The 13,335-nt window shown below is 32.6% G+C and overlaps 1 protein-coding gene and 1 long non-coding RNA gene across 2 annotated transcripts in view; one reads left to right on the plus strand and one right to left on the minus strand.

The window, feature by feature from the left end:
• Positions 1-1,342: 1,342 nt before the first annotated feature.
• LOC111697143 (protein-lysine N-methyltransferase EEF2KMT) overlaps positions 1,343-13,335 on the minus strand; it is a 28,785-nt gene continuing 16,792 nt past the window's right edge. Inside the window, exons 13-15 of the mRNA XM_023467038.1 lie at positions 12,805-12,961; positions 11,578-11,679; positions 1,343-1,500 (exon numbers count right to left, since the gene is read on the minus strand). Coding sequence (XP_023322806.1) covers positions 1,435-1,500; positions 11,578-11,679; positions 12,805-12,961 — 325 coding nt within the window. The 3' untranslated portion in view covers positions 1,343-1,434. The remainder of the gene's footprint in view (positions 1,501-11,577; positions 11,680-12,804; positions 12,962-13,335) is intronic.
• LOC111697144 (uncharacterized) lies at positions 9,385-9,932 on the plus strand. Its single transcript, XR_002764236.1, has 2 exons — positions 9,385-9,675; positions 9,877-9,932. It is a non-coding gene; the product is annotated as an uncharacterized LOC111697144 (long non-coding RNA).

The raw sequence follows: 13,335 nt of genomic DNA on the forward strand, positions 1-13,335 counted from the left end.
TTGAATATCATTTATGCAGTATTATAGAACATAAGGTTAGGTGTCATCTTATATTTGTATTTTGAGATGGACTATAGTTTACTGGTTCGTTTCTAAACATTCAAAACTGTTTAACTTTTCAGAACTTCGAATTTACTTTTCCGGACTCCGAATTTACTTTTCAAGACTCCGAATTTACTTTTCAGGACTCCGAATTTACTTTTCAGGACTCCGAATTTACTTTTCAGGACTCCGAATTTTCTTTTCAGGACTCCGAATTTACTTTTCAGAACTTCGAATTTACTTTTCAGGACTCCGAATTTACTTTTCATGACTACGAATTTACTTTTCAGAACTCCGAATTTACTTTTTAAGATTCCGAATTTACTTTTCAGGACTCCGAATTTACTTTACAGCCCGTATGCAGGGCTCCAAAGTGTAAGAAGGTGGTGGTGTTATAAGGGCGTAAGCCTAAACTGTTTTCTTAAAGTAAACTCAATTTGATACATAAATGTACATTTGTAATTGTGTTTTGGGTACATATAAGTTCAACTATCTAAGTTGCATATATTCTAAAAAAATTCCGTCTCTTTATAAACTTTTAATTGTAAGTTTATTGGAACGGATTTAACAGATTATTAAAGGTTAATATTCAATAAATTAGAATTTTCAATGATTTTCAAACATTCTAATAAAGTTTTTTTATTGCAGAAGTAACAATAAGTTATTAGTTAATAGTATGCTTGATTTGATGTTTTTTACCCATTTTTATGATGAAATAGAATTTTGATTCATCTAAACTAAGCAGTCAAAATTTAACTTTGAACAAAAAACTTTCTTTATAATAATTATTTTACAACCAAATTAACAATTAATTAACAAGGTTGTGTACTAAAAGATGTACTAGTTAGATAAAAAGGTCCATAAGTTTTTTTTTCATAACAGTGGAAATATAACTTTGCGCTCAATAACCCCACCAACTTGCACTTCACAATTAAGAATTACGAACATGCGAGCCTACGAACGAAATCTGCTAAGTTTAAATATTTAATAGAAAATACTTCGCGCCATTTAAATACCTTCAGTACTCAAGTTACATTTTAAAGGTATGAAAAAGAATGTCTTTACTTTGATTGGAGGATTCTAGAAATATTTTTTTTCTTTTCTAAAGCTCGCTTAGAACTGGAGATATGACTGTTAGCATATCAAATTTGTTAGAGAAATATGATTTTAATCATTTAATCAATAATAAAAATAATAAAGTTGAAAAATATCACATTTAGCAATTATTTACAGTGTCGACTGTCGACTTCAGGAAATTGACAAAAAACGAATAATATTAGATCATGAATTTCTGTTAAAATAATTTTGTTCATATTTATTTTTTTATTGAAAACATTAAACAATGATTGTAAAGGGTTTTTGCTAAGTTTCAGAAACAGAATTTAACAATTCTTAGAAATAAACTTTTCCCTTTGATGGTTTCTCAGTTCTTAGACTATCTTGATGTATCTTGAAAACCTAAACAGATTAAATATTGATTTATTTTTCAATCTTAAAACTATTCACTGTTAACATCGGTTTCAGTTGTTAATTTGTAAAAAAGGATAAAAATCTGTTTGATTTTTCAGCATAAAGTATAATTTTTTAAATAGCTTAAAAAAGATATGAATTAAAATTGCCAATACTGCAGTGTTAACCACGCCCACAATACTGCAGTGTTAACCACGCCCAAAATACTGCAGTGTTAACCACGCCCACAAAGCGTAAGTTATTTTATGACCTTTATAATACAACGCACTCAAAGCTAAATATGGTTATTTTTGCTGGAAATATAGTCTTTTAGTTAATTATAAACATGTTTACAGCTGCAGGAAAACCATGAAAATGAATAAAACTATATTCCGTACAGTCGTCTTTGAAGTTTCGTCCTTAGTGGTTAACATAGTACAAAAAAAGCTATAAAATAAAATAAAATAAAGAGTAGTTTAAATACTTATTGTGCAGGGGAGGGTGCGCTAGTTCCAAACCAGGGTTAGGGCTCAATTCTAACAGAAATGGGACAAATCTTGGTTTGCAACTGAGGTCTCATGAAGTGATAAAGGAATTGAGTTTTTGGCCACAACCTCAAGTTTTCTAATTTCTATATCTCTGCAACCAGTGGGTTTGGCCCTTTGATATTTAAAACTTAGATTATTTGATCTAACAGAATTAACAGTACGAACTAACTAAGATCTACGACATTGGGCAGCCAAGATATAGGGATAAGAATATTTGAGTTTGTGGCAAAAACTCAGTTCCTTAGCTGATATTTCTGTTCTTTAAAAACTATACACTGATGAAGATGTGAAACAATGAGGAAACATGTTGAAAGTTTCAAGTTGAAGATTAAATTTGTTCCCGGCATTTCAGCTCAACTTCGTTATTAATATAGCTTCCTTCTGTTTGTATTGTTAAAGCACTGGGGAGAAGGGAGATGGTTTATCCATAGAGTAAAGATATTAATAGAAGAGAGAAACTAACAGAGGGGAATTAATAAAGATAAATAAAATTGTAACCCGCCATTTTGTTTCATTGTCAATATGTACTTTACGGCTTACATGTACCACATAAGTTCAAAAATTTGCATGGTCCGGGCCAGTGCAAGGATTGCCTGGTGTAGTGTTTGGTCGTACCAGCCCGTCTAGTATAGTACACAGTGTACACATTGTGTACATTGAGCCGGCGCTCAACTTTAACCGGTTATTGGCGGTTCAGCGACGCGGTTTAAATGCTTTAAATTCGGCCTCTGGGTTTCTTTAAAGGTAAAACGATTTGAGTAATATTATTCAATATTTTTTCTGAAATTTTTTGTAATAATGGTTAAGCTTTGGATTTCAAAACATTCATGTAATATTGTTTTGACTTAAACCATACTTCTCATCTGTTAAACCATACTTCTCATCTCTTAAACCATACTTCTCATCTCTTAAACCATACTTCTCATCTCTTAAACCATACTTCTCATCTCTTAAACCATACTTCTCATATCTTAAACCATACTTCTCATCTCTTTGCCAAGATGATTTTCGAATTTTCACAGAAAGAAACGAATTTTTGTTGTTTATTTCAAAACGAAATTGAAGCTTTAATTTGATATTTTCTACTCAATTTCTAACTAATTATTATTTTGGTAGTTTTTGTGACAGGATGACGTCATGACGTATGAATCAATATTTAAATATTTTAGAATTAAATATTTCGTGATATCTTGATGCCCAGTTATATTTTATTTAAACTGCAAGTTTAAAGACAAATTTCAAGAAATCGTAACCTTAAGTGATGGCGCAAATATATAATGGCACTGTTAGGGTCAAAACTTTTGAGTGAAATACCACTAATCTATCACGCTGTGATTTGTAGAGATAAGTTAATTTTAAAATCGTGTAAATTTTTTGAAAATTCTAAAAAAATTGAAAAACTGATTACTTGAATAAAATGAAATATTGAGATTAAATTTAATGAATTTATTAAAGGTTAGTATATCCAGAGCTAGTATATCCAGAGCTAGTATATCCAGAGCTAGTATATCCAGAGCTATTATATCCAGAGCTAGTATATCCAGAGCTAGAATATCCAGAGCTAGTATATCCAGAGCTAGTATATCCAGATTAAAGGACTGTCAAGGTTTGATCCGTCATTAAAATCATGAGCAAAGCTAATTAAAGTTTATTCAGTTTAGAATCAAAAGAAGAAAATTTAAAAAAAGTCGAGCATGTCTGATTCACAAACTAACCATCTAAAACTTTATCTGATCAAACGTATGGAAGATATCGTCATTTTTCTAGCTTTAAAGGTCAAACTTTGTTTCTAAAGAAGAGAAATCTGTAAGTCGCTTAAAAGAAAAACCACCAAAATAATGAATGTTCAACGTTGAATCATCATAGCTATCTGATTTGTTCTTGAACATACAGAGTTGTTAAGGGTATCGTTGTTAATCGGATATATCAGTCTTAAACAGAAGAGTCACTAAAAATTACGTGTACAGTCCCTTTCAGAAAAGTTCTGGAAATTTCACAAAAATTAGGTTTGGACCTGATTCTAAACCAAATGAAAAAGTTTGAATTAGTTTCATAGAGAAACTCTTATTACTGCACTCAACCTTATTTAGCTTCTGGAACTCAATTATAGTTCAACAAAATCATTTTAAAAGGATTTACCTGACCTGATGCGTTAAAGGGACTGTAAACATAATTTCAAGTGACCTTTCAATTAAAGCGAGACATTTCCGATTCACAACGGTACCCTTTAAACCTTTGTACGGACATCGATGTGGGAAATACCCTCATTTGTAAAGCCTGAAGATTGAGTGCCGGAAACTCGAGGTTACAGTGTACACTGTACACTCCATCCTAGTGTACACTAGCGCCTTCTTGGCACTTAATTTCCCGCTATATAATTAAGAATATCTACAAAATCCTATGTCAAAAAAAGGTTTAATGGTTATAGTTGTAAATCTTTTAAAAATGGAAGGTCACTTACAGTCCCTTAAATGAACATTTCATAAATGAACATTTCATAAATGAACAATTCATAAATGAACATTTCATAAATAAACAATTCATAAATGAACATTTAATAGATGAAATGAACATTTCATAGATGGATATTTCAAGATGGACATTTCATAGATAGACATTTCATATATGGACATTTCATAGATGAACAATTCATAGATGGATATTTCAAGATGGACATTTCATAGATAGATTTCATAGATAGACATTTCATATATGGACATTTCATAGATGAACAATTCATAGATGGATATTTCAAGATGGACATTTCATAGATAGATATTTCATATATGGACATTTAATTGATTGAAATTTCATAGATGGACATTCAATAGATGAACATTTCATAAATGGACAATTCAGAAATGAACATTTCAAAAATGAACATTTCATAAATGAACATTTCATAAATGAACATTTCAGAAATGAACATTTCAGAAATGAACATTTCATTAATGAACATTTCATAAATGAACATTTCGTTAATAAAAAATGCATGGATATAATGTTTAGGGGTGTATACAGAAATTTGTCCAGGGGGGTCTTAACCTTCTTTGACAATACAGGGGTTGGGGGGATTAGCCCTTCGTTTAGATTTGAATCTCTTCTGAAAAACTCATAGTTTCAGGATTTTATCAAATGTTTAAACGTTTCGTGTTTTCTTGTGTTCTTTCTATTTGATGGGTCCCATGTAGGTAAATGTGAAAAGGAAAAAATGTTTTATATTAAGTTAAAATTTGTTTGCTATTATTACTTGTGTTACGAAATAAAAGTGCAGAAAAGGAGAGGGAAAAAGCAGAAAGATATAAGTTTTGAAATGTAATAAGGTTTCACATTAGGATTTCCTTTATTTTTATTCTTGAAATTTATGTTCTCAATTTCCTGTCATTAAAACCCTGTAGTATATGGCCCGGAACTGTTTCCACTGAAAACTGAAAATGGAAACAGGACAAATTTAAAAACATTACATTTTTTACTTGATTATTAACCACGTTGAACCTGGCTGAATGCAGCTATTTAATAAATATCGGGTAATACGATATTCTGTAAATTTGCAGTACATTGTACATTATTAATGATCGATGTTTGAAATCTTATACGTAAAAACCATTTTTCATTTGAACTGCATTCCAAATGAATGTGTAGCATGGTTAGCTTAATCATGTGATATATAATTACGTATATCTTTAATTGCGACTATTTCTAACTGTGCTGTAATACGTAAAATGATTGCCTTAGTCATGTGATATAAATAAGGACTTAGGAATTGTAATTACGTAAATTAACTTTACATTAGTTACATTAGTTAGAATTAGAACTCCACTTTGATTACAGTGTAGAGTAATTGTGTCCTCGTTGAGTCATATATAGGGCTGACATCGTACCTCAGGCACTTGGTTCAGGTCGATTAAGGGCTGGTTGTGTCCCTGTGTGACATCTTAAGCTCGATTAATAGCTTGTTGGATAGATACGTTTGTGTCCCTGTGTGGCATAATTAGAGCTTGATTTACAGGTTGTTTGATAGCTACGCTTTGTTCCTGTGTGGCATAATTAGAGCTTGATTTATAGCTTGTTTGATAGCTACGCTTGTGTTCCTGTGTGGCATAATTAGAGCTTGATTTTTAGCTTGTTTGATAGCTATGCCTGTGTCTCTGTGTGGCATAATTAGAGCTTGATTTATAGCTTGTTTGATAGTTACGCTTGTGTGCCTGTGTGGCATTTAAAGCTCGATTAATAGCTTGTTTGATAGATACGCTTGTGTTCCTGTGTGCATTTAGAGCTGGAGTAATAGCTTGTTTGATAGCTATGCTTTTGTTCCATTTTGCATTTAGAGCTCGATTAATAGCTAGTGTCCGTATTGAAACCTATAGCTTACGAGATCGCGCCCAGTGGTAGTGGTGCTGATAGTTCACGGAATCGTAGCCGTGTGAATCTTGTCCTGGTTGATTTTGACAGTGGACCGGTTGTACCTGGACTGATACAGTTTGGGACGAAGTTTTAAGAGTACGGTACTTACTACAGCAATAGGTCATGGAGATTTATTGAACTTTTTTTCATGATACATAAAATTTGATGGAGCAGAGTATAATCCAGTTTTAAAATTTGACAACGTCAGCTTCATGATGAGCATACCATTCAGAATGAGAAATACATATTACTTTATCAGCTGTGTTCAGAACTGCATNTGTATGCAGATAATACAACATAGTTAAATAAAGTAAATAAGTCAACAGAGCACTGTGATTTAAAGATGTCATGCTCCTAAGCAAAAATCGATGAGTATTTTGCCAATTACTTTTTAAAAACTAAAGCTAACAACAAGTGCTTTAGAGTGCTCAAATGTAAAAAGCGTAAATGAGTTAGAGCGTTAAAATCCAAGCCCAAGGCGTTGCGACACTTTAAAGTCGACCTAGTCTTCAAAATTGATGAGACTTTTTATTAGCAGGCTGAATCTATGTGAGAGTTGACAGAAAAGAAGAATATTAGGAAAAATGATTATCTTCATTAAAAGCATGTATCTATCAATCAATAGTCGTTTAAAAATTGTAGTTTGTAAATATATGAAAATAAGAAAAACCATATTTATATTTTGTAATTTATTAACCTTTTTATTTAAAACTTGTTTGGGGGGAAGGTTTGTACTATTCTTGAAGGTAATAAAAAGAAATATTTTTTGTATATTTAATTCTTCAATATATTACACCTTGCACACAATACTAGAAAAAAAACGGTCAAATCAATGCAACATTTTTGGTACGACTTTGTGACCTACTAGTTCTTCCAGATTTGATTTTACTTATAAAAATGTGAAAATCAAATTTATTTAGTTTAATATTACAAAGAAACTGAGTTTTTGCCACAAATTTTGATTTTACAATCGCCTTATCTTTTCAACCTGATGGTATTTTACTAAAAATAAATTCTTTAGAAAGGAATTGCACACTCCCTGCCGCTTTAGTAATTGTAAATTGGCGCTACAGTCCAAAGCAAAAAGGTTGGCCCAGCTTGGATATTCATAAGTACACCAGTGGGACGTTGTTGAGTCTTTGCCCCAAACTCTGATTTTCTTATCCCTACATCTTTACCATTCAATGTTATAGACCTGGATATTCAAAATATGAATTCTGTTAGATCATATAATCTAATTTTAAAATATATTAGGTATACACCATTAGGTTGCAAAGATCTAGGGATTAGAAAATTTGAGTTTGTGGCAAAGACTCAACTTCTTTGTCCTTGCTTGTATTTATTATTTTAATTTACTAAAAAATCTCTGAAGGGATGAAGCTAGATTACTTCTCCCATTTATTCGTTCTCCAATTTTCAAGATATAGGAATGCTATTCAGCCTCAAATTGAAAAGAGACAATATTAAGCAGTTATACAAAAATGTAGTAAATGCCCTACTCCATAAGGTTTTCTCACACGCGTATCTATCCAGGTATAACTCAGTTTCACTGTACTATCGATGTCTACACGGACGCTAGCTTGAGGCACGATCTCGTCAGCTATCAATGTCAACACGGACACTAGCTTGTAAACTATCAATGCCAAACTAATGGGCACGATCTCGTCAGCTATCAATGTCAACACAGACACTAGGTTGTGAACTATCAATGCCAAATTAATGGGCACGATCTTGTCAGGTATAGATGTCAACACGGACACTAGCTTGTAAACTATCAATGCCAAACCAATGGGCACGATCTTGTCAGCTATCAATGTCAGCACGGACACAAGCTCCAAACTATCAATGCCAAACCAATGGGCACGATCTTGTCAGCTATCAATGTCAACACGGACACTAACTTGTAAACAATCAATGCCAAACCAATCGGCATGATCTTGTCAGCTATAGATGTCAACACGGACACTAGGTTGTGAACTATCAATGCCAAACCAATGGGTACGATCTTGTCAGCTGTAGATGCCAGCACGGACACTAGGTTATGAACTATCAATGCCAAACCAATGGGTACAATCTTGTCAGCTATGGATGTCAACACGGACACTAGCTTGTAAACAATCAATGCCAAACCAATGGGCACGATCTTGTCAGCTGTAGATGTCAGCACGGACTCTAGGTTGTGAACTATCAATGCAAAACCAATGGGCACGATCTTGTCAGCTGTAGATGTTAACACAGACACTAGCTTGTAAACTATCAATGCCAAACCAATGGGCACGATATCGTCAGCTATAGATGTCAACACGAACACTAGGTTGTACGCTATCAATGCCGAAACAATGGGCACGATCTACTCAAATCGTTTGTTAAAACAAGGAATGATTGCTCTCTCACTGTAAAATCTAATAAAACTTGTTCTGATTGCAGGAACACCGGACAAAAGTTGATCTTCCTGAATGATATTTTATCAAGAAAAGAAAATGTGATTATCCAAATAAATAATCAAGAACGGAGAAACAATAAATATTCAATTCTTCATGTTGCAGAAGTTGAATACAAGAATGTAAACCTCACTTGAAACCATGGGCACCAACCTGCTTATCCAAGAATACCTGCCCTGAGTCAAGATAAACCAGAGCATTAAAAGGTATTTGAAATTCTTAAAGCCATTCATTAAACAATGATATGTGGAACCCAAACTCTTCTAGTCCCAGAGATAGGGACTTGAGAACACATTAACATTAGTCTTTGTTCAGGCAGAGTTACGACTCTGATATCTGGAAACAGCTGAACCCAACGATAATATATATATAGATATGCAGACAGGTATAAATTTAGAGGTCTTGAGATAATGAGCACAAAGCACCATCTCTGTCGTACGCATGGCATTTTATCCTCTGGATTGTTGCTAATTTATCACTTTGTTTATGCGTGATTTATTTGATATTTGCATATATCTTGTTTATGCACAGACTAATATTATCCTATACAGGATGATTGCTGCCAACTCTGTGTTTGATTCTTTCTGGATAAATGGGGAAAGATTTCAATCACAGCTATAGCTAGAACTCTACGCAACAGAGCTACGCCTACTCTTGAATCTCTTGAAGACCATTGTTTAGTGTCCAAGCTATATAAAGTTCAACTAAACTTCAAGAGAAGCTAAAACTAATGGAGAGCCTAAACTGCAGGATATAAAAGAGCACTAAACTAAACCTGGAAAAGCCCACAAGTGAGTATTTCTTTTATAAGTATTTGAAGATGATGAAACTTCTACTGAAAAAGAAATGAAAACTATCAAGCAAGAAACTAAAGTTCAATTGAAAGCAAATGAAGATTGTCTAACTACAAACAAATGCACAAAGCTTATTTTGGAGAAAATATTTATTTTTTGTAATTATAATTTTATAAAACTAATGTGATTATTTTTCAGTTTTCCACCACTTTGGATGCTGTAAGAAGAATTTGCTCAATAAATGCTAAATACAGCGTTGACTTTTAAATGTGCGTGTGTAATAAGGCTAGAAATTCCAGAGCGCTTCCTGCATTGCGCTAAAAATGCACACTCACCATAATCAAAGCGGAGTCTATACCAACTTAATATGTGTATTTAGATATCTATGTTACAGATTAACTTTAATCTACACATTTACAAGATTAGAAAAGATATTTACAGATGTAGCTAGGCTAGGTTAATAAGTATTACAAGTTTTGCGTAGTTAATGATAAGCGCTTTAGATTTACAGACAATGTAATATATCTAAGTATGTTCAGGTTAACAAAAATGGAGATTGCACTATTTATTACAAACATAGTAAAATTATGTCAGATTTGATTTAATTTGGCATTTTAAACGATGCATCGGCCTTATACAAACCCTTTATTTATGACAAGTTAGCTATCATACAGTGAAACCCTTAATAACGAATACATCGGAAGAATTTATTAAATGTCGTCTTGACAATTTTTCAAAGAGTTTTATTCTATATTACGTAAATTTCAGAATTTGCGAGAAAAAATAAATAGCCATGAATATGCGGGAACAGTTTTTAAGAGTTCATATAATCATTTGATTAAAAAGTAAATATCTGCAACATTCCATTATCAGAGAGTGAAGAATACGACATTTGATGGATTCTTTCGATGTATTCGTTATTAAGGGTTTCACTGTATGAAATTTGTCTTCTCTTTAAAAAATGAAAAGGCTGAATGAAGTCGTAAATGTATCTATTGTTTATGGAAAATTCAGGGTTTTCAATATGGTTGAACCGGATTGTTAGTGTTAAAAACGATCGATTTTTACATTCGAAAGAAAAACTTAAAAGGAGTGACCGTCTATGTAAGGTAGTTGAACTGAGTATGCAGTGTTGTGGAAAACTTCTTTCGGATTCATTTGAGACATATTAAGCTTTTTAAAGATCTGTAAATCCTGAGTTTGAGCGCAAATTCGACATTCAAAACTCCTGCTTTTCAGAATACGTTTTCAGAATTAGTTTTTTTTAATTATTAAATAACGACAACGAAAAATAACGTAAAAATTATACAGTAATCTAAATAGATGATTAGGAACATATTTCTCAAAAGAAATTTGTCAAGAAATCAATGCCAAAATCGATTATTTCTAGAATATCTGCAAAAAATCTTTGTGAATAATGAGAAACCAGAATAGCGAGAAAATAGAAACTAATAATTGAACAAGATTACTTATTTTCGATGATAAGATTAATTTCTATTTTCTCAACATGTTCCTAAACATGACGTCTGTAGTTTATTGTAGAACTTTTTTACATTTTACATGTCGTCGTTATTTAATAGTTTTAAAAAGCTAATTCTGAAAACGTATCCAACCCCAAAGTAAGAGTTATGAACGTCGAATTATTGCTCAAACTCAGGATTTACAGATCTTTAAAAAGTTTAATATGTCTCAATGAATCCGAAAGAATTTTCAACAACACTGTATACTCAGTTCAACCACCTTACATTGCCGGTCACTCTCTTTAACGAACACATTAAAATCATTCTTAATTAGAAATTAGAACTTTGATAATTTATTGAACGTGAAACAAACATAATTTCTAACTGAAAAAACGTCTCTCTTCCAAAATAGTTTTAAATTTTAAAATATCAAAATGACCTTTACAGGGTGAAGTCCTTCATAGTGAGCGATTATCCCATCTGCTGGGGAGTATACACGATCGTAAACTATCTCAGAGCTTAAACCTCTCTCCTCTACCATCTAGTAAAATAAAGTTAGCATAAAAAAAATAAAAAAAGGAACTTTTGTACGTTAAATCTGCTGGTTTCAGTCAAGAACTTCTCACTTGAGAAAAAATTCAAAATTGTTGACCAACGCTAATTTGAATCAAACTTGTCAGAACTTTCGTCTTTTCTGTTATATTGTTATATATATGGTTAAATGTCTAAGAAAGAACTGATTTCTTTTGAAATTTGTTTACATTTTGTTTTAATTATCACAATACGTCTTCAAGTCACTTGAAGAGAGACACAGAAATTGAACATTATTCAATTTTGATTAGGAAAATTAAAAATAATTCATCATTATTATATTAAAAAAGTATGTAAATCTGATACTTTAATATTTTAATGAAGGGTCCCTTGAAAATACGTTGATAGTTGCTTTAAGCAGAATTATTAGAAAATCCCTTTAAAGGGACTGTAAGCGTAATTTCTAGTGACCCTCCTAGCAGGCTATGCCCGATTTACAACAGTACCAAAAGAACCTTCGACTGAAATTTGAAAATTGTTGAAATTATTCTCATTGATCTTAATTGTTGACAGGGGCGTATTCAGGAATTTGTCCAGGGGGGGTTAATTTTTTTCTTTCCAGGGGGGGGGGCTCAGCACCCGTTGGTGCCTGAAAACCCGCTGAAATCCATAGATTTCACTGGTCCAGAGGGGGGCTTAGCCCCCATAGCCCCCCCCCCCGAATACGCCTCTGATTTTGAACACTTTGTTTGCAAGCTGTTTAAGTTTTAAATTATTAGAGAATTTGTTACACAAGAAGCTGCATCAGCTGTTTTGGGGTCAAACTGTTCACCAAGATTTAGAGGGATTCAAATGGGTTCCAAGCAACGAGATTATAGTGTATAGAGTGATGATGTAAACTAATCCTTTACAAATTTTATAGGCAATTTACTATACCGAGAACGTATTGCATATTTGTTTATTTTAAGTTGATTCTGGCCTAACTTATAGTATATCAAAATTAGTTAACAGTTGCAAGTGTACAGTACAGCTAACTGAGCACAGAGGTAGAGAACTATCATCCCTCCTGGTTTCAAGATATTAAAACAAAGAGCTCTCTTCCCTCAATGAACGTTCAAAGTCTCTTTAATTTTACCTCAAGAAATGCTTTAACCACGCCCTCCTCCTGCCTCCTGGTGCATGCAATGTAGGCTGGGCAGGAGTTGGTGTTGATGATGTCTACCAGGGTATCTGTGAGAGGGCGGTGCAACTCCTTAGCGAATACTATATCCGAGGCAACAACTATATCTACCCTAGAATATAAACAGGGATATAAAACAACTATATCTACCCTAGAATATAAACAGGTTTATAAAACAACTATATCAACCCTAGAATATAAACAAGGTTATAAAACAACTATATCTACCCTAGAATATAGACAGGGTTATAAAACAACTATATCTACCCTAGAATATAAACAGGGTTATAAAACAACTATATCTACTCTAGAATATAAACAGGGTTATAAAACAACTATATCTACCCTAGAATATAGACAGGTTTAAAAAACAACTATGTATATCTACTCTAAATTAAATTTTACAATATTTTTAAATTTCAATATGATATCAGATGGAAACATTTTGAGACTTCTATATTTCTTGTTTTTCATTCTTTCTTTTTG

The sequence above is a fragment of the Eurytemora carolleeae genome, unplaced genomic scaffold, assembly GCF_000591075.1.
Source record: "Eurytemora carolleeae unplaced genomic scaffold, Eaff_2.0 scaffold241, whole genome shotgun sequence".
Classification (NCBI taxonomy): Eukaryota; Metazoa; Arthropoda; class Copepoda; order Calanoida; family Temoridae; genus Eurytemora; species Eurytemora carolleeae.